Source organism: Microcaecilia unicolor, chromosome 5, assembly GCF_901765095.1.
Source record: "Microcaecilia unicolor chromosome 5, aMicUni1.1, whole genome shotgun sequence".
NCBI classification, from domain to species: Eukaryota; Metazoa; Chordata; class Amphibia; order Gymnophiona; family Siphonopidae; genus Microcaecilia; species Microcaecilia unicolor.
The window spans coordinates 247,724,586-247,748,749 of record NC_044035.1 but is presented as its reverse complement, the minus strand read 5'-3'; the positions used below and the strand labels follow the sequence as shown (position 1 = coordinate 247,748,749).

The 24,164-nt window shown below is 44.3% G+C and overlaps 1 protein-coding gene across 8 annotated transcripts in view; it reads left to right on the top strand.

The window, feature by feature from the left end:
* The window catches only part of LOC115470623 (fatty acid amide hydrolase-like), a 95,211-nt gene extending 71,394 nt beyond the window's left edge, over positions 1-23,817 (top strand). Inside the window, exons 17-21 of one of the 8 annotated variants that reach the window (XM_030203936.1) lie at positions 3,395-3,470; positions 7,041-7,125; positions 10,029-10,116; positions 16,809-16,926; positions 23,300-23,332. In XM_030203936.1, coding sequence (XP_030059796.1) covers positions 3,395-3,470; positions 7,041-7,125; positions 10,029-10,116; positions 16,809-16,919 — 360 coding nt within the window. In that variant the 3' untranslated portion in view covers positions 16,920-16,926; positions 23,300-23,332. Of the gene's footprint in view, positions 1-3,394; positions 3,471-7,040; positions 7,126-10,028; positions 10,117-12,010; positions 12,522-16,808; positions 17,326-23,181 lie in introns of those variants that run through there. The other 7 variants (XM_030203935.1, XM_030203937.1, XM_030203939.1 and 4 more) reach the window with 7 other exon arrangements.
* The last annotated feature ends 347 nt before the right edge of the window (positions 23,818-24,164 follow it).

The window sequence follows — 24,164 nt, the reverse complement described above, 5'->3', positions numbered from 1 at the left end:
TCTAACCAGCTTCCGCAAAGCTCTGAAAACACACCTCTTTAACAAAGCTTACAAAAGTCACCCTCAATGATACAAATCATCCCTAATCCACCCAAACACACCTTAACCACTTCTCACACAACCTACCCAACATCCACCCATCTAAATCCTCTTTTACTTCAACTTATGATCAACTGTATTTAAACCATGTCTTCACTCTATCATAACCTTACTCTGTAAGCCACATTGAGCCTGCAAAAAGGTGGGATAATGTGGGGTACAAATGCAATAAATAAATAGGGAAGTTGTCCCATCCCTTTATCATTTTCATCGCCCTTCTAATCTGTTCTAATTCTACTATATCTTTTTTGAGATGCGGTGACCAGAAATGCGCATAGTATTCGAGGTGCGGTCACACCATGGAGTGGGCATTATAATGTCCTCATTTTTGTTTTCCATTCCTTTCCTAATAATACTTAACATTCTATTTGTTTTCTTAGCCACCGCCGCCACCCACTGAGCAGAGGGTTTTAACGCATCACCAACGATGACGCCTAGTTCTCTTTCCTGGTCGGTGACTCCTGATGTGGAACCTTGCATCACGTAACTGTAGTTTAGGTTCCTCTTTCCCACATGCATCACTTTGCAGATGTTCACGTTAAACGTCTTCTGCCATTTGGATGCCTGGTCTCCCAGTCTCATAAGGTCCTTGTCAGAAGCACTCCTGATGTGGAACCTTGCATCACGTAACTGTAGTTTAGGTTCCTCTTTCCCACATGCATCACTTTGCAGATGTTCACGTTAAACGTCTTCTGCCATTTGGATGCCTGGTCTCCCAGTCTCATAAGGTCCTTGTCAGAGGCTACCCCTGCGGCCACTTAGAGGGTCTATTCCCAGCACAGCTCAGGTCTGCCTGCACCTACCACTTGCGCCCTACATTAGCACCCTCCTCCCACCGACTGTGTCCCAACTGCCTCTGGGCGAGTCCTGCTCTGACATTATCCCCGGTGATTTCTAGGTTACTGGAGCCACACTTCCAGTGGTCCCATAGTTCCTAGAAAGTACTCACAGACCCAACACACAAACCACCAGGATTCGTAGTCAGTCCAGACTCTGTGCCAAGGCCAGGCTTAACCACTGAATCAGGTGAGGTTCTGACCCATAGCACCAGTGCTTTTATTTATTTATTTTATTCCCTTTTTTAAGGGTGCCAAAATACCCAGCCTCTGACCTCACCTATCCTAAAGGTTAAGCCTTTTCTCCCCCTGCCCCCCCAATTCCAGTCTCTTCCCCCTCCCCTCCGCACAAGGGCCTGCATTCTTCCTCACCTCTCACTCCCCCCACAGTCCTATAAAGTTTGTCGGTTGCTGGCAGTGGCAGCAGCAGCAAGACAAGCTGCTTTCAGCCAACCCCAGGATCTTCCCTCTGCTGTGTCCCGCCCACAGGAAATTGCATCAGAAGAGGCAGAGGCATAGGCGGTCGGTGGCCCAACTGTTTGGGGAGGCTAAAGGGGGCGGGGTTAGGGGTGGAACCAGGGGCAGGGCTGATATCCATAATTGTCTGATAACATGCAGAAAGTAAAAATAAAATAATCACAATTAATACCTTTTATTAAATTTAGATATTAGATATGTAACATATGTCAAAGAATAAAGTGGTTGCTCAAAGCATATTCTAAGCACAATCGCTCAACTGCAAAACACTATGCACAACTTTGTGCAAAAACACACTCAGAACCTTACTATACCATAAATATTACACTGGGCAGAAACCTAATACACCAATATACCACCCATACGGAAAATGCAGACCGTCAACAATATGAAACAAGGGATCATATCATCACAATTCTCATGTACAGCCACAAAACACCCTAATTCATGTTTAATGTGGGATAAAATGCCATAAATAAGTAAATAAATATAAACTTTTAATGTTGAGCACCTGATTCTCAAAGTGGACATATTCCAAACACTATAATGAAAATAAAATGATCTTTTCTACCTTTGTTGTCTGGTGACTTTTTCTAATCATGCTGGCCCAGTATCTGCTGCTATCTGTCCTCAGTGCAGATCAGGAAGTCATCCTGGTTAAATATCTCCCTGGCGACCCAGGACACCTCCAGCCAACCCCCCCCCCCCCCCCCCCCCCCCCCCCCCCCCGCTCTCCCAGCAGTAAGGTAAACAAACCATAAACCAATTTCTACAACTGGACAAGGCTAGAGGGCTTTCACTGCAGCTCCTGCTGTGAGGATGGAGGTAAATCAACAATTTAAACCCCTCAGAGCACAGCAGGGGAGGCTTAGCCTATCCAAGCCTCTTATACCGGGCGGCCTATGGGCAGAGGGAAGACCCAGGGGTTGGCCAAAGGCAGCCTGTCATACTGCTGCCAGTGCCTGATGTAAACTTTACAGGATTGCAGGGGAGTGAGAGAGGTGGGCAGAGTTGGACCCGCAGGGAGGGGATGGACTGATGCCAAAGTAAGTTGGCTCAGGGCACCACTATCCCTTGAGTTGGCCGTGTGGTACATACACATGCTTTCGGTGGGGCCTACTTCTTACCAGGTCCCTCTCATGTTGAGACTCCATGGCTGCCTCAGTCTTTCACCGGCAACAGTCGCACCAGCCAAGGAGGTTTGACTAACAGGAGACCGCAGGAGCATGCTCGACCAATTATGTGGCCTGAAGCCAGTAGGTGAAGCTTGTTGTTATATCAATTATATTGCTTTGGATGTACTGAGATGGCAGCAGCTGCATTGGGGACAATGAAAACCACCTTGGGTGGAGTGACTTCAGCCCTGTGACATCACACTATCTCCTGTTAATCAAACCTCCTTGGCACCGACCACCCCAACACTAATCTACTGCTACCTCATTATCTTCAGTCTAAATCAGGGCTTCTCAACCCAGTCCTTGGGACACACCTTACCAGTCAAGTTTCCAGGATACACCCAGTGAATATGCATGAGATATAAACTTGCATGCCCTACCTCCACAGTATGCAAATTGATCTCATGCATATTCATTGTGGGTGTCCTGTAAATTCGACCTGGCTAGGTGTGTCCTGAGGACTGGGTTAAGAACCATGGTCTAAGTTCTTTAAGCAATAATTTATCAGTATTTATCCTTCAGTGCCAGCTCACAGGTCAGAACTCATGGTTTGGGCAGCCATTTGCTAGGATGCACCTGTACTCCCTCCCCATAGATCCTTATTCATTCTCACTAATTGGACAGAATGAAATGAAAGTAACAGGTAAGTTTAAATTTCACTGTGTACATGGGTGGGTGGCTATCACTTTAACAAAGCCTATGAATAGGAGCATATAGGTGACATGCTAAGAACTGAGGATCCCTTGATGTCCTCCCTCACCCCCTCCCCAAGTCAATTACTTACCTAACTTATTTTTTTCTGACTAGGCAAATCGTCAGAGAAGCCGAAGTATGGCCTGGCTGAAAGAGATTTTCTCCACAGTGAACTGTATCCTCACTCCAGGTATGGACCCTGCAGGGCACAACACACCCCTGGCAATACATTGGGGTATACTGCAAGCCTTGGAACACGTGTGCTGGGGCTTTCAGAAAAGTAACAGTAGTATGAAGGACCTGCTGCACTCTTTAATCTATGAGCTGGTGCATGGTTGTGAAAAGCTTGAGTTTGTACCAGATACTAATACACAGAAACTGCAGCTTGAATTTTACTACTAGAGTAGTGATTAAAAATTACCCTGAAAAGAGGAATGTGACTGCAAGGCCTGTTCTGTCTGTCCGAGTTCTATTCATGTTTCAATACCACATAACCAGTTTGATTTCTGCCTTTAATGTCCTTTGTGCTCGGGAGCATCTGTACTCATCTCAGTGTTTTTTTGAACTTTATTTTCTGTCAACAAGCAGGATTAGGTCAGGATAAGGAGGTTTGACGACATGATGTCACAAGGCTGAAGCCACTCCACCCAAGGAGTGGAGGAGTGGCCTAGTGGTTGAACTGCTAGGATGAACTGTGTCCCAGAGCTCAGAACTCAGAACTTCTCAGCTGTCTCCTTAATGCTTCAGTTTTGTTTCTTCTACTCTGCTGAACAGACAGGTCATAGATCTTCCCCACTGAAGTTTCTTCTTTTTATTATTTATTTAGCTTTTCATTTTGCCATTGACGTTTCTACTGCATTATCAGCCTTTGAATACATCATTGTCTTAATATCTGCTTTTTGTCTGCATCTGCTCTGTTCAGGAACCTCTTACATATTAATTTGACCTTTTTCACAATATATTGCCTTTTGCTTTTTATGAGTGTTTGTTTTTTTGTTGCACATTATTATTACTCTTTATATATATATATATATATATATATATATACATGTAAAATATTTTATAGACTACTGATGCAGGCGGAAACGCCAAAACATGGTATCGTATTGAGTTATTATCGAGTTTCTATGACAAGTTGTCCTATAATAAAACTCCAGCAAATGTCTAACAAAAGGATTTGGGGTTCCAACCACTCCTCCCTCCAATCCTTCCGTAGTCCACAAGAAAGAACCTAAAGATCGCAAGGGAAGTGGACAACTACACCAAAACCGCTGTTTTAAGTTTCCCCTTCTCCCAATCTAAAATCAACCGGAGTTGAGCTGCGAAATGATACCATTCGATATTAGGAACCTCTCTCCCTCCCTGTTCTTCAGCATCCCAAAGAACCTGTTCTGCAAGACAAGGGTGCTTGCCATTCCAAATAAACTGAGATAGAGAACCCTGTAAACATCTAAGAAGATGCCCTGGGACCCGAATAGGTAAAGATTAAAATAAAACAGCAATCTGGGTAACACATTCATCTTTACCACTGCAATATGGCCCCACCAAGATAACCATAACCATTTTCAACGGGATAATTCTACACGAATCTGATCCAAAATCTTATCATAGTTGAGGGAAAATAACCTACTGAGATCCCGAGGTATTCTGATTCCCAAATAACGGATACTGCGAGAGCCCATCTGAATGCAAAAGCTGCCCTCAACCTATCTTCCTCCAATTGGGATAGGGAGATCCCCAAGAGTTCACTTTTGTCTATATTAACCTTCAGTCCTGCAAACCTCTCAAATCGTGAAGCACCTCCACCGCAATGGATAATGTCAAGCCTGGATCTCTAGTATAAAGTAACAGAGCAGTCTTAGACATGAAGTGTCTAGCCACACAGCCTGGAAAGGGGTGGCCTAATGGTTAGTGTAGCAGGCTTTGATCCTGGCAACCTGGGTTTGATTCCCACTACAGATCCTTGTGACCTTAGGCAAGTCACTTAACCCTCCAGTGCCCCAGGTACAAAACAAAACTTACATTGTGAGCCCTTCTAGGGACAGAGAAAGTACCTGCATATAATGTGTACAGCGCTATAGAAATGATTAGTAGTAGAAATTGTTTCATCTAGTTTCTATACTCTGTGTGCCACAGCCTGTCCAGGCCACTCTCTCTCTTAACTGCTAAGACACCTTCTACTAGACAAACATGCTTTCAGGTAGAAGAGGTTGTTGATCCGGTGTTTGACTAATGGAAATGACCGTCCTATGAATATATTGCAGCACCTATACCACCACTTCTATAGTTTTGGCTTTCAACTTCTACACCTTTCAAAAGGAAAAGATAGACTTTTTTTTTTTTTTTTAGAAAATGACCTTTCCTGTTCTGATTTTGAACGTTTTACAAAAAATGTCCAAATTCAGAATTAGATGTCCTATCCAGAAATGCCCCTTGTGCATTTGGCTTGCCCAAAGTCACAAGGAAAAGCAGTGGGAATTGAACCCATGTTGCCAGGATCAAAGCCCGCTGCACTAACCATTAACCCACTCCTCCTCTGTTTTGGATGTCTTGCATTTGGACGTCTTTTGTTTTGTTTGAAAATGGACCAAAAAAAAGGACATCCAAATCACAAGACGTCTATCTTTTGTGTTCAAAAATGCTAAGGACGTCGATCTTTTGCAAAAATGACCTTTCCTGTTCAGAATTTGGATGTTTTGTAAAACGTCCAAATTCTGATTTAGACGTTCTATCGAAAATGCCCCTCTTGGTGAAGTAATGTTAGTTCCCTCTGTAAAGAAGAGTCCACTAGAGAGAGGCAAGTTTAACAATTATAGTTTTGATTTTCTTTGTGTTCACTGCATTCTACTACAATTTTCATACTGAGATTGTGGTTGTTTCTTGTACATGGAAGTTTGTAGTTGGTTTCTCAACCAATTGTTCAAGTCTTTGTATCATTGTGTCTGACGTTGTAGAAATAGATTCAGCTGTTACACTGATCCTAATAGAATTGGTATGCCAGCTACAAATAGACTAGTAGAAATCTGGCTTGCTTCTTCTGTGCAGTTCTGCTATCAACAAGCCTGCGCTTTCTTAGCTCCAGAGTCAAATCTCGTCAGGTTTAACCTCACTGAATCCTGTCCTGAAAGCAGCCATGTGGTCCTCTATATTTATACTTTTACTGCACACCATTGTTTGGATCAAGCTTCAGCGAGTACACTGTGTTTGGTTGAGCAGTGCTGGCGAATCTGTCCCTTCAAGCTAATTCTATGCAGGTTGCTCAAAAAATGAAGATGAAATGAAATGAGGCTGAGCAGCTCTAAGCTTGGGAATCACTTACTTATGTGTCTAACTCAGTCCTGCTTGTTGACAGAAAAGAAATTTGCTTAGCTATATATTTTCTGTAGAGAGCAGGTTTGAAAAGGCACACAATCCCACCCCCTCTCCCCAAGAAATGAGAGAACACTGCAAATAGGAAGGGCCACACATGTTCAAAACTTCACACTAAAGTTGTGAGCTGTGGGAGAGCAGTTCTGTCCCAGCACTGTCGGACAATATCACCCACTTGTGTGCCTTATCAATCCTGCTGTCTAAAGAAAACATTTCTACAGCTGAGCAACATTACTGTTTTTGTACCTTCACTATGAGGTTGTTCATCACGGTTGCTCAGGTGTACAAATCCTGATCAGTAGATAGTTTTGTCACCTTATCCAAGCTTTCTCATTGAGGACTGAACAGATAGACCCCCTGCTACTACCTCACAATGGTTTCTTTGTTATAGCAACTGCGTGCACAGCTCCATGTATCCATGATTCTGACCTCCTTCATGGCTGCAGTGACATTCCAACAGTGGCACAGTCTATACGGTATGAGACACTATCTTGCTTGGGGACTCCAGGTCCAATGTGAATGATCATAGCATCTTAGATCCTACTTTGAGAATAATTTTCCCTTTAGAACTTACAGAAAATCTGACAAAGAATTAGAAGGCTTGCTGCACACAAATTTTTATCTAATGACTAACACTTCATAGTTTGCATATAGTAAAAAAAATTGAAGCTTTTGGAGAATATTTGTGATAGCTAAATTTTTTTTGGTCTTCCTTAATCTGTTCTCCTGAATTTGTATTTATTTTAAAATTTTATATATCACCTACATCCTAGGTGGTTTCCATATGAAAATACATAGTAAAACATATTTAAAACAAAATACAATTCTTGGACTAGCTGACACCTAAGCCAAGGCACCATCTTACTCATAATACAGTATGGGCCTATATAGAACTGTTAACCTCTTCTCGAACCTGGCAGTTCTTTCTCCCCGCAAACTGCTCCAATTTTCAGCACTAATAACTCAACAGCAGAGCAGTCTTCATCTAGACATGAAGTGCCTAGCCACACAGCCTGGAAATTGAGCGATCTAGTTTCTACAATCTGTGGGCTAGATGCACTAAACTTAACGAGCCATTAACGTGGGGTTTAAACTGGTTCTAGCCAGTTTAACGTAAACCAGGTAAAGTAGTAAAGCAGGACATGTACTGAAGGGCATTTTCCTATCACAGTAGCAGCTAACGAAAACGGAATGCAGATGAGCAAATTAATATTGTAATGTGTATAAATCGTATTGTAATGAGATGCACTACCGTTTTCCGATTGCCTAACCATGGAAAATCTAACTGGAGGTCTGTACCTCTCGTTGGGGCTGTGCGGGATTTATTCGCCTCTAAAAACTTCTATAAATTTAACCAAAAAAAAAATTGGGAAAAAAAACGTCCAAGTGCTCGTCAGGGATGTCCTTTATGGATGTCCTTCACTGCTTAGCCACGTCCAAGTGTTCATCAGGGCCTTCCTTCTAAAGTGCCTAACGTGGACATCCTTCACAAAACCAAAAAAAAAAAGACGTCCCTGACGAGTACTTGGACGTTTTTCCCCCAGATTTTTTTGTGATGGCTGTCCTTCTAGTGCCGAGGACGTCCAAATAAAAAAACTATTTGGATGTCTTTTTCGATTATGCCCCTCCTCCAGGTCTCTCTCAGCCAATCACAGCTCATTTAGCTGACACCAGTGACAGCTAAACGTGCTGTGATTGGCTGAGATAGACCTGGAGGAGGGGCATCGGACGTGCTGCTAACACCCCGGGGCAGACAGAAGCAAGGCGGCCAGAGCAGAAGCCGCCGATAGCTGCCAGCAGCATCGGGAGCCTCCTCGTAGCCATTTCATCTCCCTCCCAATTATGGGAATGACTTTTTTTTTTCTTTCAGTAAAGGACGTCCATAAAGGACGTCCTTGGCATGCGCAGAGCAGCCAGCATAACGCTTGGCTGCTCTGCGCATGCTCGACCAGCCGACTGGCTTCCGAGGGAATAGAGAATGCAAGTGAGCTACAATGAGCAGCTCATTTGCATTCCATTTCCTTGATGCATGGCCGTTCCCTACCGATTCGCTATGGAATCGGTAAGGGAAGGGCTCTTCCGAGGACCTTAGTGCATCTGGCCCTGAGTGTCACAGCCTGTTCATGCCACTCTTTCTAAGCTGCTAAGATGTCTATCTTTTATTTATGACCCTTTACAAGTACCCCCTTTAACAGAAGAAATGCAAGGGAAATTACAGCCATGTAACAGAAGCTTAGCGGAGATTGGGTGGCAGAGCCGGTGGGGGGAGGCGGGGCTAGTGCTGGGCAGACGTCTACAGTCTGTGCCCTGAAAATGGCAGTTACAAATCAAAGTCAGGTATACACATAAAGTAGCACATATGAGTTTATCTTGTTGGGCAGACTGGATGGACCGTACAGGTCTTTCACTGCCGTCATCTACTATATGTAACAAGGTTGCATGTAATGAGCTTTTAAACTGCCTTTCCTGCATCCCAGTTGTCTGTTCATTTAAGATGGCCCCCACTAGATAATTGTCAAACACTGAAACTGAACAAACTATATAGTCAGAGGAACAGTGATCATAGCAGGGACTGCAGCACAAAGTAAGAACTTATGACCCATCTTATGTAAAAGATTCTTGATATACCGTCTTTCTGTGGTACAGCCAAAGAAGTTTACTTATTAGATACAGGTAATTTTCTATTCCTAGTGGGCAGGCAATCTAAGTTTTAATCTTCCATTGCCCCAGGTACAAGTGTATTGTCCAGGGTCACATGGAGCCTCAATGGGAATCAAACCTCGTTCTTCTGGTTCTCAGCCATCTAGGCTACTTCTAGTTTGCTTGATCTATGGCTTGGGCTCCAGTTAATCCAGGGCATCATCTTCACAAGCTGGGGGGAACCACAAGTTATCTTGAACCCTGTTAAGTTCTTGCTTCCACCATGAGGAATGGGGTAGATTTTGGGACCAGGGAGCTCCTTCTGTATTGGATGAATAGGAGCGGGCATAGGAGAGTTTTAGCGGTAGGAGAGGGGGGACAGCATAGTACCTCTTCTCCCTGTCTTGCCATAGTGGAGGAAATATCTTTGGTAGGGCACAGAGTTGCTCTAGTCCCTCAGGTGTAAATATTGGTTGTAGTTTCTGTATAAATTGCACAGTTTATAGGAAAGATGAATCATGATACTTACTGCAGCTGTAAGAGGCCATGTCCAGAGTCTAAAATGATCTGGAAGAAAATACACATTCCCTCCTACTTCCTCTCCATATGAGTAAACTTCTGGTTTCTTGGTTGTGACCTTCCCATTCTTTAATCTTGCTATATGACAAGCTACAAAACAGCTGAAAAAGCAGAACAGTTGCAGGCTTTTGATGGTTCTTTCTTTTTAAATTTTTGTCAGATACATGCAGCTTGGGAACCTGACTGGAATTCCAGGCCTTGTGGTACCTATCGGGTACAGCTCAGCAGGGCTGCCGATCGGCCTTCAGGTAGGTAGACATGTATATTTCTCTACTAGGCTCTCTGCTACTGGAAAGTGATCTGAAACCAATGTAGGGAACTACTGGATTGCTAGCCTGTATTCTCTGCCTTATATAGAGCAGCTTCCAGGGACCTAGAATTAAGTGCCAAGGTCCTATAGCATCCTGAAAATTGTGGGGACTGTCAAACTAAAAATGCAGCTTCTCTGGAAACTGTTGCCTGCACACAGCGATAGAAGCAACAAGCAGAATAAGACCTACATAACAGCCTGTGTTGACTGTAGCCTGATGCAGGGCCAGCCCTAGGCAAACCTTTAACCTATTTGTTCTCTCTCCCAGCAGCTTATTTTTGGGCAGATGATCAGAAGCAAATGCAGGCGCTAGAGGCTGTTAGCACCATACTAGCGCCTGCGTTTGCTACTGCCCCACGATCAGAGCCCCCGAGTGCATGAAACAAGGCGCTTGCGGGCTCTGAACTCAACTAGCATGCAAATGCATGCAAAGCAGGGCTCAGCGCAAGTAGCATGCAAATCCATGCTCAACCTATTCCTCCCCAATGATTGTCGAGCAGCACACCAAACATTGGGGTGTTGTCCGTGGCAAACCCTACGCCAGCTCGGAGCTGGCATTAGGGTTTGCAGACTATTGAGGAGGAATGGTGAGTCCTGTCCAGCATGCTAGCAGGCCCCCCATTCCCCCCAGTGCAGCAGCCCGCACCCCCCAAGCAGGAGCAGGAACCCCAAACCCCCCGACACAGGTTCAGAGGAGGCTGGAGATCCGGTGGGAATTATATGGTGTGAAGCCCCACCCAGCGCATCCCAGGATGCACTGGGCAGGGCTAGGTGCTGCCATTTTTGAGGCGGTGCCGATGGAAGACGAGAGGGGCCACCTCCCTCCTCCAACGAAGGTAAGGGGTGGGGAAGGGCTGCTAGACCACCAGGTTGGGGGGGAGGGATTGACTCGCATCCCAGGCCACCAGCGCTGCATGTGAGGGGATGCTGGGGGGAGGGAGGGGTACTTGGGGGTCTGGTGGTCCCATGGACCTCCAGCCTGTGTTTGACCCTATGATCAGAGATAATAGTGTGCTTAAATTTGCATGCTATTATCTCTGATCATAGGGGCTGTTACAGCACTATTTTTAGAGCGCTGTTTGGAACAGCAAGGGGCTTTCGATCATATGCCTATCTACTACTACTACTACTACTTAAACTGTTACGCAGCCTGTACAGTTTAACAAAGAAGGACAGTCCCTGCTCGAAGGAGCTTACAATCTAAAGGACAAAATAGACACACAAGCTAGGGCATTTCCAGCAAATACTATCCTTTATTGCCGATGCCTTACCCATATTAGAGCAGTCCAGACAAGCAGGATATATTCTCCTGCTAGTAGATAGAAACAAAAGCTCACAGCAGGTTTCTCAGTCTGCTGCATTTCTCATCTCCAGTCACTGTTGCAGCCATGCAAACTGGTATAGTGAGGATGGCAGTCAGTGCAGGCTGCCTTTGAAATGTTTCTAGGGCTTCAGTTGTTTTTACGTTTCAGATTTGGTCTGTTGGCATTCCACCCATAAACCATCAGTTCCAGAGGCATTAAGCAGACAAATGCCTTGGTGTACTCTAACAAAGGTTGCAGGAGGCCAGTGAGCCCACTCAAGTGTATAGGAATCCACTGGAAAGACTTCCTCTGATTTAGAGGAAAGTGACCAGATGGGCCCTGGTCTCCATTCAGTTTCTGCTCTAAGTATAGTATTGTGACTATGGAGCCTGAGACATCCAGCATTGGGACCCAGGAATCCTGGGAGCTGTCATAGCTTCTTACTGACTGGTCAGGGTTGAAATTGTGTATGTTGCACTGGTCTGGAATGGATGAGGGTGAAATTTTAAAATGTATTCTTTCCTTTAGTCCTAGACTAGTCCAGAACCCACATGGAGATCAAGGTCTCAGACGGTGAAGCTCAGAATACTAAGAGTGGGTTGTTACCCATTCTGAAGATAGTTGTACTGTTCATACCCTTGATGTGATGGACATTCTCTTCTTTGTGTTACTAACCATAGAATGAGGATTTGACTACATCTAGGTTACTTTTATCTGAAAACCAAATGAATTGCATTAGCTCTCTTTTATTATTTTATTTACAGTAACAAATCAAGTAATCTCAACTTGTACAGAAAAACTGAAAAGGAAAAATAAATACAATTAAGTTGTAAATCTCATAAAAAGAACTGAAACAGAACACAAAATCCACATCCAATTACAGATAAGCATTCCTACCTGCCCCAATCCATAGATTACACCAATGTACACTTATCAACAAAACTGAAATCATCAAATATTGGATAACTGAAGCTCAATTTGGTGTAGCCCTTAACTTCCAAACTTGGCTACATGGAAAAGATGATCCAGCAATCCTAGACATATGTCAGCCTGGATACTCCATTCTTCATTTCCCCAGAGCCAAAAAGAGAGGAGGTGGCTTAGCTATTATTTATAAATCATTCCTCCTGGTAAAAGCTATTACTGAATTGCAATCCCCTAATTTAGAAATTGTTGCCTGCTCTATAAACAACTAGCCGTTAAGCCCGTTAAAACGGGCGCGTATTGGAATGTTTTTTTTCCCAAGGCCCCCCTCCCGTTGCAGCTGCAAGGCCCCCTGCCATCCTCCTTCCCTGCCAGCTGCAAGGCCCCCTCTGTCCCTCCATCCCAGCTCCAAGGCTCCAGTCCTCCCCCCTTCCCAGCTGCAAGGCCCCCTGCCCGCCCTCCCTCCCTCCCTCCCAGTTCCAAGGCCCCCTGCTCTCCCTCACAACTGTAAGGGGCCCCATTCCCTCCCTCCCTCCCTCCCTCCCAGTTCCAAGGCCCCTTGCCCCCCCCCCCCCCCGTGCCTTCTTCCCAGCCAGCTGGAAGGCCCCCTTCAGTCCAGCCCTCCCAGCTCCAAGGCCCCCCCCCCTCCTTCTGAGACCTCCCATGTCCCCCCTCCCCCCCCCAAGGTAGCCGCTACCGCCCCCCCCACCCCGGAGTCGCCCCCTCCCCCCGGCCCGGGCCCTCTCTTCGTTATTCAACTTACAGCAGCGCCAAAACAGCAGCAAGCTGCAGCTCCCGTTGGCCTTCCTTCACTGCCTGTGCCTCGCCCTCGTGTGACGTCACGTCGGCGAGGGCGGGGCACAGGCAGGGAAGGAAGGCCGACGGGAGCTGAAGCTGAGCTGCTTGCTGCTGTTTCGGCGCTGCTGTAAGTTGAATAACGAAGAGAGGGCCCGGGCCGGGTGAAGGGGGGGGTGGTGGTGACTCCGGGGGGGGGGGGGAGGGGTAGCGACGTCAGCGGTTCCCTCCCTCCCCTTCCGCGCAGTTTCCCTCTCTGTCCCGCCCCCCTCGCCCCGTCATCACGTCTTGACGTGGGGGCGGGACAGAGAGGGAAGTCTCTACTGCGCATTTGCAAGTGAGTACGGTCACTTGCCTTTTATATGTTTGATGATTCCCTATCCAAATCGATCTGCCTTCTATTAGTATATCATCCTGCCAATAGCTGGAACCTGGCCAAACTTACTGAATTTATATCCAGCATATATGTCAATGATGACAATATCATTATGATTAGAGTATCAACTTAGATCTTGAAAATGCTACAAATCTATATACAATTCCTTGATTTCTTTAACGTCTGGCAATAGCAATTCTTACTCTTCCACAGAATGTCCTCCCACATCAAATGACATCGGCTAGATCTTAGCAGGCAAATCTACAGACCCTATTAACTTTCACGTATCTGAACCACAATGGTCCCTGATACCTTGGTCAGATCATAGCAGCCTTCCTTTCAAGCTAAACTGGAAAGAATCCACCCATTCATCTACGCCTACTAACACATCACATACCTTCCAAACCAGAGGTAAAATTGACCCCTCAAAATTGTATTCAAATGAACAACTTGATAACTTACTTTCCTGTAATCCATCTACTAATTTCATCAACAATGGAACATTACTTGCAAAACTGTTCTAGATGAACTTGCATCCCAACCAAAAAAGAAGTTACTCCATGGTTTAACGAACCTCCTACAAATGAAACATAAATGTAGATGACAGAAGATGGTAGTAAATGGAATTCTCTCGGAGGAAAGGAAGATGAGTAGTGAAGTGCCACAAGGGGCAGTACTGGGGCCAATTCTATGTAATATATTTGTAAGAAACATAGGTGAAGTGTTAGAAGGAAAAGTTTACCTCTTTGCGGATGACTTGAACATAGTCAGTAGAGTAGAAACCATGAGAAGAGATTCCCACAAATTAGAAGAAAGGTCAAAGATCTGGTAGTTAAACTTTAATGTGAAGAAGTGCAGAGTGATGTACCTGGTGTGCAGAAGGACCTTGGGGTGATGGAACAATGTGACAAGGTGGGTGCCACGGCCAGAAGTATCCTAGGCTGCAGAGTGAGGGGTATAACCAGCATACAAAAGGAGGTGTTGATGGCCCTGTACAAGTTGTTGGAGAGGCCCCACTTGGAGTATTGTGTTCAGTTTTGGAGGCCATATCTTGCTGAGGCCGTAAAAAGATTTGAAGCGGTTCGGAGAAAAGCAACGAAAATGGTATGGGGTCTGCGCCACAAGATGCCTGAGGAGAGACTTGGTAACCTGAAGATATGTACCCTGGAGTAAAGGAGAGACAGGAGTGATATGATACAGACATTCAAATATTTGAACGGTCAGGGCCAGCTTAACGTATGGACCAGGTGCGGCTCCGGTCCAGGGCACTGGTGATAAAAGGTGCCAAACGTCTGGGCCAGTGACATCACCGGCCTCATAGGTTTAGCCAGTGGTTCTCATTGCCCTGTGCTCTCCCCTCCCTTCCATGGAACCAGCGCCGCTCCCTCTTCTTTTCTCAACCTCCCCCAAGTCCAGCACCGCCTTTTCTCCCCTCAGGCCATCAAATCTGCTTTGTTTTCTTTAGCGGCCCTGCAGCAATTAACAGGCTGCCTGAGCCAGTGCTAGATCCTTCCCTCTGCTGCGCTCTGTCCCCTGACACAACTTCCTGTGTACATCAGGATGGGACGTGACAGAGGGAAGGATCCGGCGCTGGCTCAGGCAGCCTGTTATTGCAGGGCCACTAAAGAAAACAAAGCAGGTTTGACGGACTGAAAGGAGGGGAGAAGACAAAGTGGTGCTGGACTGGGGGGAGGGTGAGGAAAGAAGAGGGAGCGGTGCTCATTCCACGGTAGGGGGAAGGGGAGGCACTGGTAACATGGAAGGGGGTGCTGCTATACTCGGGGAGGTTGGGGGGTGCTGCTAGACTCGGGAGGTTTGAGGGAAGGAGGTGCTGGACTCATGGGTGGGTGCTGTACTCGTGGAGGTTTGAGTGAAGAAAGGTGTTGGTCTCATGGGGGAATGCTGATGGATAACGAGGGAGAGTTGTTGGATTCGGGTGGGGGGGGTCTGAGGGAACAAGAAAAATTGGACTCATGGGGGGACTCAAAACAAGAGGAAGAGTTGCTGGACTCACGAGGGGGGTGCTGAGGGAAGGAGAGGTTCTGGACTCGAGGGGGAGAAGGGAGATGTGCTGAACCTATGGGTGGGGGGAGAGGGAGGGAAGGAAGGCAGGAAGGAAGGAGACAGGTGCTGGATCTGCAGGGGTAGGGGAATAGGAGAGATGCCAGACTCTGGGTGAGGGAACCAGGGAAAGAGGAGGAAAATGGCAGAACATTTGGGGAGAGGGGGCTGGTCTGAGGGGGAGATGATGGACCATAGGTGGAGGGAGAGAGTGAGTAAAAGAATGTGAGAGATGCAGGTACACAAACCCTGATGCTTTGCGCCTTTCTGATTTGTAGAAGGTGGTGGTGGTAGTGGGGAAGGGAGGGCAGAATTTTGGAAGTTGCTACAGGGGGTGGGACAGGTAGGAGGTGAGGCATGGGGGTGTAAAAACAAAAGTTGGTCCGGGCACCACAACCTCTTGAGCCGGCCCTGTGATAGGTATTAATCTACAAACAAACCTTTTCCAGAGACGGGAAGGTGGTAGAACTAGAGGACATGAAATTAGATTGCAGGGGGACTGACTCAGAAAAGGAAGTACTTTTTCACGGAGAGGGTGGTAGATGGTCGGAATGCCTTCCTGCAGGAGGTAGTGGATATGAAAACAGCAACAGATTCAAAAATGTGTGGGATAAACACAAAGAAATCCTGCATGGAAGGCATGGAACCTAACAAGTTTAGTTTTGATTAGAGGGCAAAACACCATTAATTGAGAAACAAAGCCAGTCCTGGGCAGACTTCTATGGTCTGTGCCCTGATCATGGCTAGATAGTCAACTTAGTTGGAGAACAAGGCCAGTGCTGGTACACGTCTACAGTCTGTGCCCTGAAAATAAGGACAAATCAAAATCAAGTATGCATATGTAGTATCACATCATACCTTATGCTAGAGTTTATCTTGTTGGGCAAACTAGATGGACCATACAGGTCCGCTGTTATCTACAGGTCCTATCTCTGGTGTAAGACACAAAACAAGTAAATGCCTTTAAAAAAAAAATCCCATAAGCCTAGCACACAAAAATAAGACCTTTATCAAACAGAATACCTATGAGTGGCTATTTATTTTTTAATAGGCTAGATTGATGCTCTAACTGTTCTTTTGAGCATGACGGGTACAAAGCTCTTTTTTTCAAGTTGATGGGTAAACTTGCACTAATGATCATATGCTCTTGATGTATCTCCCTTCCTACAGGTTATGGCTAAGTGGTGGGATGAAGCAGTTCTCTTCCGTGTTGGACTGAAGCTGGAACAGTTCCAGGCAGGCACCAGAAAACCCAAGATCTTCTATGATGTTCTGATTTGAGCAAGAGGTGTTAAGTTTTCACCTGCTGCCTTTAACTATAGGGTATAATTTTTCAAGTAACCAGTTACAACAGTGAGTTTGTAAACATAGGATTAGATATGGGCTCTGTTACTAAACACCAGACTGCAAAGCTCTTTGGGCTCTTGTTTTAGTTTTTATTTAAAAGATGTAAGATATGAATCTAAATGATTATTCTATTGTAATTTTTGATTCAGTAGGAAATATGCCATAATTTAGCAATGGTGTCAGAACTATGGTGGGTTGCAGAAATAGGAGGTTAGTTTGATGGGAAGGCTGCTCTCCTGCTGATACTTTAAAAGAAAAAAAAATGGTAGTTGGCAACATTTAAATAAACATGTTTCCAGTACAGAGCAGGATACTGTGTGTGTGGGGGGGGGGGGGGGGGGGGGGGGGAAGTACCTTTCTGTCATGTTGCAGTGCTAAGTATTTAGCTTAGTGTTAGGATGTCTTACATAAGGCGGCATATTTTCGAAGCATTTAGACTTACAAAGCTCCATAGACTAGTATGTAACTTTGTAAGTCTAAATGCTTTGAAAATAGGCCTGACCTACCCAACATTGCTTGAGTGATATAGAAAGCATTTCAGCAATATCTGTTCTCTTCCCTTCCAATTTACGTTGCCAGGATGATTCTTCAGTTCAAGGCAGGGATATTACAATTTCAGAGAAAAAACCCCAGGAGGCTGTATTTATAGTAGAGACTGAGGGCAAAAATGGGGTGAGAACAGTGTACCTGGACATTTCTATCTAAATAAAGTTTGGGTTGAACAAATTTCTGTTTTGTTTTCATTGATTAAACCAGGTCTTGGATGCCACCACTATGAAAAGCTAAGAGCTTTGATGAAATGAGCTGCCTACCCATTGATTCCCCCCCCCCCCCCACCTGAGTGACTAAAGTAATTTGAGACAGATTTAATTATGGTACCCCCCTTTTTTTAATGTAGAACCTAAACTGCTGCTGCTTCCAAGCAAACTCCCATACTTCAGACAAATTCTGTGACTGTGTCGCCTTCTTTCAGAGGCTGTGCAAAATGTAAGCTAGTGCAGCCAGGGTATCATGAAACAAAGGCCTATAGTGGCTATAAGTGAGGACTCTTATAAATAAATGTATTAAAGTCATTCACATAGCCCCTAAATTACCAAGCATTAAAATGAAGGAATATTGAAGCAACAATATTTGACATGGCTTATAGGGAGATGTCATATTATACCTGAACTGTGGCACACGGCTTAATGTGCTTAGGTAGTGCACTGCCAAGATCAAGTGGTGCAGGTAGACATCTTGGGCCATCAACGGGGGTGGGGGTGTTGTTTGACTCACCTTCCACCTACTGGTCATGGGTTCAGCAGTCAGAATCGTGTCAAACACTGCACAGTAGTGGCTTATGTCAACAAGTGAGGGGAATAATGTGCAGGTGGCATGGGACATTGCCTTACTCTGCCAGTGGACATATCTAGCTAGTGGTCTTGTTTCCACACTGCAGGGGTGAAGATCAGCTGGATTTCCTCAGGCAGAATATCCTCTATTGAATGTGCATTGCTATACCCAGTGTACCTGAATGTAACTCACTTTGAGCTACTACTGAAAAAGGTGTGAGCAAAATCCAAGTAAATAAATAAGATGCTAGTGGATAGGTGGGCATGCAAGTCTTATAGACTTGATGGCATCACACTCAAATACAAAGGCTGACTGACTTTTCTTTTCAGCTGCAGGAGAGAGGTTGGGATGCAGGGAATTGACATGCAGTTACAACTGTAACCTTAGGAGAGCAGTCTCTGTTTCTGCCTTGGCCACTCATTTGGCCAAGTTCTGTGTAGGATTGCTAAACACCTTGGCCTTGTGATCCTAATGCTTCTGGTTGGCCTTAGAGGCCATAATTTGCTGATCTGGTGAAAAATGTTGATGCGGACCCACTGCAGTATTCTCAAGGGCCTATCCTCTTGAAGAATCTGGACTCCTTTTGGCTTATGACCAGGCCCTTGAAAGGCATATGTTGATGTACAAGGGTTAGTCTGTAGCAGTGGTGACTATGCTATTATGAACGTATGTCATCAATCTCCTTTGCTTAGATGTGGGCCTCATGTATGAGGCCTCATATATAATAAGGTCTGCTGCTATCTGTAGCTGTTTCAGCAATGTTTAGCCTTTTCACAAGATGGTCTTGAATAGGATCTGTCAACTTAATTCTCTCAAGGTACAGATGTTAGCACTAGCATGTGGAGAATGCCTTGTTGGCAGCTCATTCAGATGTTTTCTGAAGGGTGTCAGGAAGATACACACTCTGTACCAGAAAGTGGTGCTCCAGCAGATTTCCCATTGGCTCAACACTCCTTGGCTGGGCCCTTCAAGCATGCCACACAAGGATTTATCTTTCAAGGGGGTGTTTTGGTGGCCATTTGCTCGGTTAGATGCATCATGGAGCAGCAAGCGCTTTTCTGCAGATATCCCTATCTAGCCTTTTTGGAGGACAGTCACTTTGAGGTACCTTCCTTTTTTCCAAAAGTGGTTTTACCTTTCCACCTCACTCAGTCATTTTTCTTTTAGCCTACTCAAAGAGCGGTTGAACCATCTGTGTGGTTTTTCATTTCTTGGAGTGTTTGTTGAGTCTTTCATCTATTACTCTAAACTGTACAGCGCTGCGTAACCCAAAATAGCACTTTAGGAATGTTAAGTAGTAGTAGTACTCAAAGGTGGCAAATTTCTTTTGCAAGTCTGATCAACCTTTTGTACTACAGAATGGTTTGCACAAGGAGGAAGTAGCCTCCAAAGCTTATCATCTTGCTGGATCAAGGAGGCTTTCAAGACAGATTACCTATTGCCCATTGCCCATAATGAACTTCTGCCTGCTTTACAGGCTCATTCCACCAGGGCACAGGTGACACTGTGCACAGACGCTAGAGTTACTACTCCAGAAAACATTTGCAGGGCAGTGACCTTGTTAATGCTTTATTCATTTATCAAGCATTACAGATTGGATGGCTGGGCTCAAGAAGACCACACTTACAGTAGAGGAGAATGTATTCCTCCCAACTGAGTCAGTGAAGCTCAGTTATATCCCACTTGTCTGGACTGTTCCTTGCCATTCAGGAAATCTAAAATAGTGCTGGTTGTTGGAATGTTTATCTTTTTGGTGGTTTTTAAGTTCAGTTTCTGCTTAGGCAAGAGTATACCAGCAAATTCTAAGACTTTTGTTTGTAATGACATCCCTGAAATTCAATGTTTTCTACTTTCTTCTGCTGGTCGTGGATCACAACCCATTTGTCTAGACTGGTCTAACAAATCAAGAAAGGAAATTAGCAGGTAAAACTAATTTCAACTTTGTTGATTCAGGTACAAAGTTAAGCCTGAGGGTGAAGTCACAAAAAGCAACAGTGGCTTGAACCCTGCCTTTGCAGGCTGCTGTTTTAACCACTACGCAATTCCAAGTATAATAACCACACCCCAAGGCCATCATTAAATTTTTTTTAATTTTCAAAATATTGCACAAAATCACTAAAACATGCTGTTAAATGAATTTAACTTACCTAATTTCCTTTCCTTGAATCTTATCCAACAGCTGCAAATGTATCAAGCTATTACGTCCGTTGTAGCTTTACGAGCCAATTGTTTTCCCCCCAAGCCCATTGTGTTGCAGAGATAATGTAAAGGCTAAAGAAGGGGATTCAAGCCCAAAAAGCTAATGCCCCCAGTGGATTAAGAAGATATTCAGGTTCTTTTAACTATGACTTGTTAAGCTCCGGCAGGGAGGATAAACCTAAAGGCCTTGACAGTTTCCAATTATCCTCTTTCCTGAGAGCTGACCACGATCTGCTGGAGTCAAAAGAAACAGCAGCCTATTTACTTAGCTGGAGCAGCTAATATACTACGGATGTCATCACTATGGATGCAAAAAATAGTAATGCTTTGGCACAATTTATTTATTTATTGCACTTGTATCCCACATTTTCCCACCTATTTGCAGGCTCAATGTGGTTTACAGAGATCTGTTATGGCATCGCCATTCCAGGGTAAAGATACAATTGAATCCGCTATGGGTGGCATAAACCCACCCATCTTGACTGAGCTGGCAAGATAAGGAAACTTTTTTTAACCACCACTTATCTCTCATCTAGCCAGTCTTATATGGTAGCTGTGTCTTATCCTCCTAGCACAACTGGAACTATCACTTCCTGACCAAAGGCATTAGAAGGATTTTTAAAAGGAGCAAAATAATCCCAACTGCTGTCAGGGAAAAAGACATAAGGCTGCAGTTGGTAGAGGACAGTTAATGCAGAAAGGAAAACTTAGTACTACAGGAAGTGTAACTTGAGGGGGGGGGGGGGGGGGAAGGAAATCAGTTCTTCAATTAGCAGCTCTGATTTCTCTGAGGGAGCTTAGAGAAATCCTAGCGGGCTCTTTTAAGGATTTATTTAATAGATCTTATGGGATTGGAGATGAATGGATGTGGTCCCTCTTCACAAAAGCGGGGAACGGAAAGAAGTGGGAAACTACAGGCTGGTAAGCCTCACCGTCAGTGGTAGGAAAAAATAATCAGCGTTGCTGCTGAAGGGGAAAAAAAAAGTTAGTTTTCTAGAATCCAACGGTTGCAGGATCCGAGGCAACATGACTTTACCAAAGAAAAATACTGTCAAATGAATCTGATTGATTTCTTTAACTGGGTGACCAGAGAACTAGATAAAGGACATGCGCTAGATATAATTTACTTGGATTTTGGCAAAGCCTTTGATACGGTTTCTCACAGAAGACTCATGAATAAGCTAAGAGGGTTGAACTTAGGACCCAAAGTGGTAAACTGGATTGCAAACTGGCTGGCTAATGGGTAACAGAGGATGGTGGTAAACAGAACTCTCTTGGAGGAAAGGAAAGTAAGTGGTGGAGTGCCTTAGTGGTCAGTACTGGGGCCGAGTCTGTTTAATATATTTATAAAAGAAATTACTGAAGATTTAGAAGGAAAAGTTTGCCTGTTTACAGATGACATGAAGATAGCCAATAGAGTAGAAGTCATGAGAAGAGATCTTCAAAAATTAGAAGAAAGGTCAAAGGTCTGGCAGTTAAAATGTAATGCAAAGAAATGTAGAGTGATGCACTTGGGGAGCAGAAATCCAGAGGTAATGCACAAGATAGGAAAAGAGAGATTGATAAACACAGCTCAGGACAGAAGGATCTTGGGGTGATGGTGTCTGAGGATATCAAGGTGACAAAACAATGCACCAAGGTGGTTGCTACAGCCAAAAGGATGCTAGGCTGCATAGAGAGGAGTACAACCAACAGAAGAAAGGAGGTGTTGATGCCCCACTTGGAGTATTGCGTTCAGTTTTAGAGACTGTATCTCACTATGGAGACGTAAAGAGACAAAATGGTTCACAGTAAAGCAACAAAAAATGTATGGGGTTTGCGCCACAAGATGTATGAGGAGAGACTTGATGACCTGAATACGTACAGCCTGGAGGAAAGGAGAGGACAGGGGTGATATGATACAGACATTCAAATAATTTAACGGTTATTAATAAACAAACCTTTTTCAGAGACAGGAAGGTGGTAGAACTAGAGGACATGAAATTAGATTGCAGGGGGACTGACTCAGGAATAACATCAGGAAGTACTTTTTCACAGATAGGGTGGTATATGCCTGGATTGCCCTCCCATGGGAGGTGGTGGAGATGAAAACAGTAATGGAATTTTAAAATGCCTGAGATAAAAAAAGGAATCCTGTATGGAAGGCATGGAACCAAACAAGCTTTGTGGTGATTAGATGGCAACGCCAATAATTGAGAAGCAAAGCCAGTCCTGGGAAGACTCCTACAGTCTGTGCCCTGAAAATGGCAAGGACAAATCAAGATCAAATATATACATATGTAGTATTACATCATACCTTATGCTATAAGTTTATCTTGTTCAGCAGACTGCTGTTATCTATTATGTTCCTTTGTTTTTTTTAAATATTTTCTCTGATCTAGGTCCTATCTGTTGTGTAAGACACAAACTAATTAATTAAAAAAACAAAAACCCTATAAGCCTAGCACACAAAAATAAATAAAACCTTAACAAAAAGCAATACCCTTGAGTGGCTGTTTATTTTTTAATAGGCTAGACTGATACTCTAATTCTTTTGAGAATGACAGGTACAAAGCTCTTTTTTTCAAGTTGATGGTAAGCTTGCACTAATGATCATATGCTCTTGATGTACCTCCCTTTCTACAGGTTATTGATCATATGCCCTTATGTATATCCCTTTCTGCAGGTTATGGCTAAGTGGTGGGATGAAGCAGTTCTCTTCCGTGTTAGACTGAAGCTGGAACCGTTCCAGGCAGGTACCAGAAAACCCAAGATCTTCTATGATGTTCAGACTTCAGCAAGAGATGTTAAGTCTTCACCTTCTCATAGCTGCGCTTGAAGATCGGGTGTAATTTTTCTAATAACTACTTAAAATAGTGAGTTTGTAAACATAGGATTAGATATGGGCTCTGTTACTGCACAACAGTAAAACAGAAAGGTCAACGGAGGAGTTTTCCAGCACTTAAAACTCATGCAACTGTTGGATTCTCAAGAGTATAGTTTATTAGAGAATTGTAAAAATCTGAAATGGGACCGTATTTTGGCTTGAAAACGCTTGCTTCAGGGGTCTGTGGGCAATACATAAATGGATAAATATACAAATACATGGAACTGTAAAAGCAATGATTAACATATTTCTTTTGGTAATATGTTAATGTATACATAAAAGGTATGTATAAATTAAATGAAAAACATGAAAATGTCTAAAATGAGCATGTAAACCAAACATGTACAAGACTATACACAAAAATATATAAATGACTGAAAATATGACTTAATAAAAAGACCATTCATATGTTTATCCAAGTGTTGTGGAAAGATATCCATATATCCTATATAATAAAACGCACCTCCAACATTCTGAAGCTGGCTGCATGGCTGAGGCATTCCTGCTCTCTGTATCCATCTCCTGAATTGACCAACCACATGAGGTTTCTCGGCTTCAGAATGTTGGAGGTGCATTCTATTAAACAGGATTGGTCAGTTCCTTGAAGCACAGCCAGAGCTCAGCGTCCTGCACGATAATGCTCAGACAGCAGAGAGAGAGAGGGGGGGGGGGGGGGGGGGGGAAGGTATCTCTGTCACACACACACACTCTCTCTCTCACAATGTCTTTCTTTCTCTCTCTCACATTATGTCTCACACTGTATCACATTCACTTTCTATGTG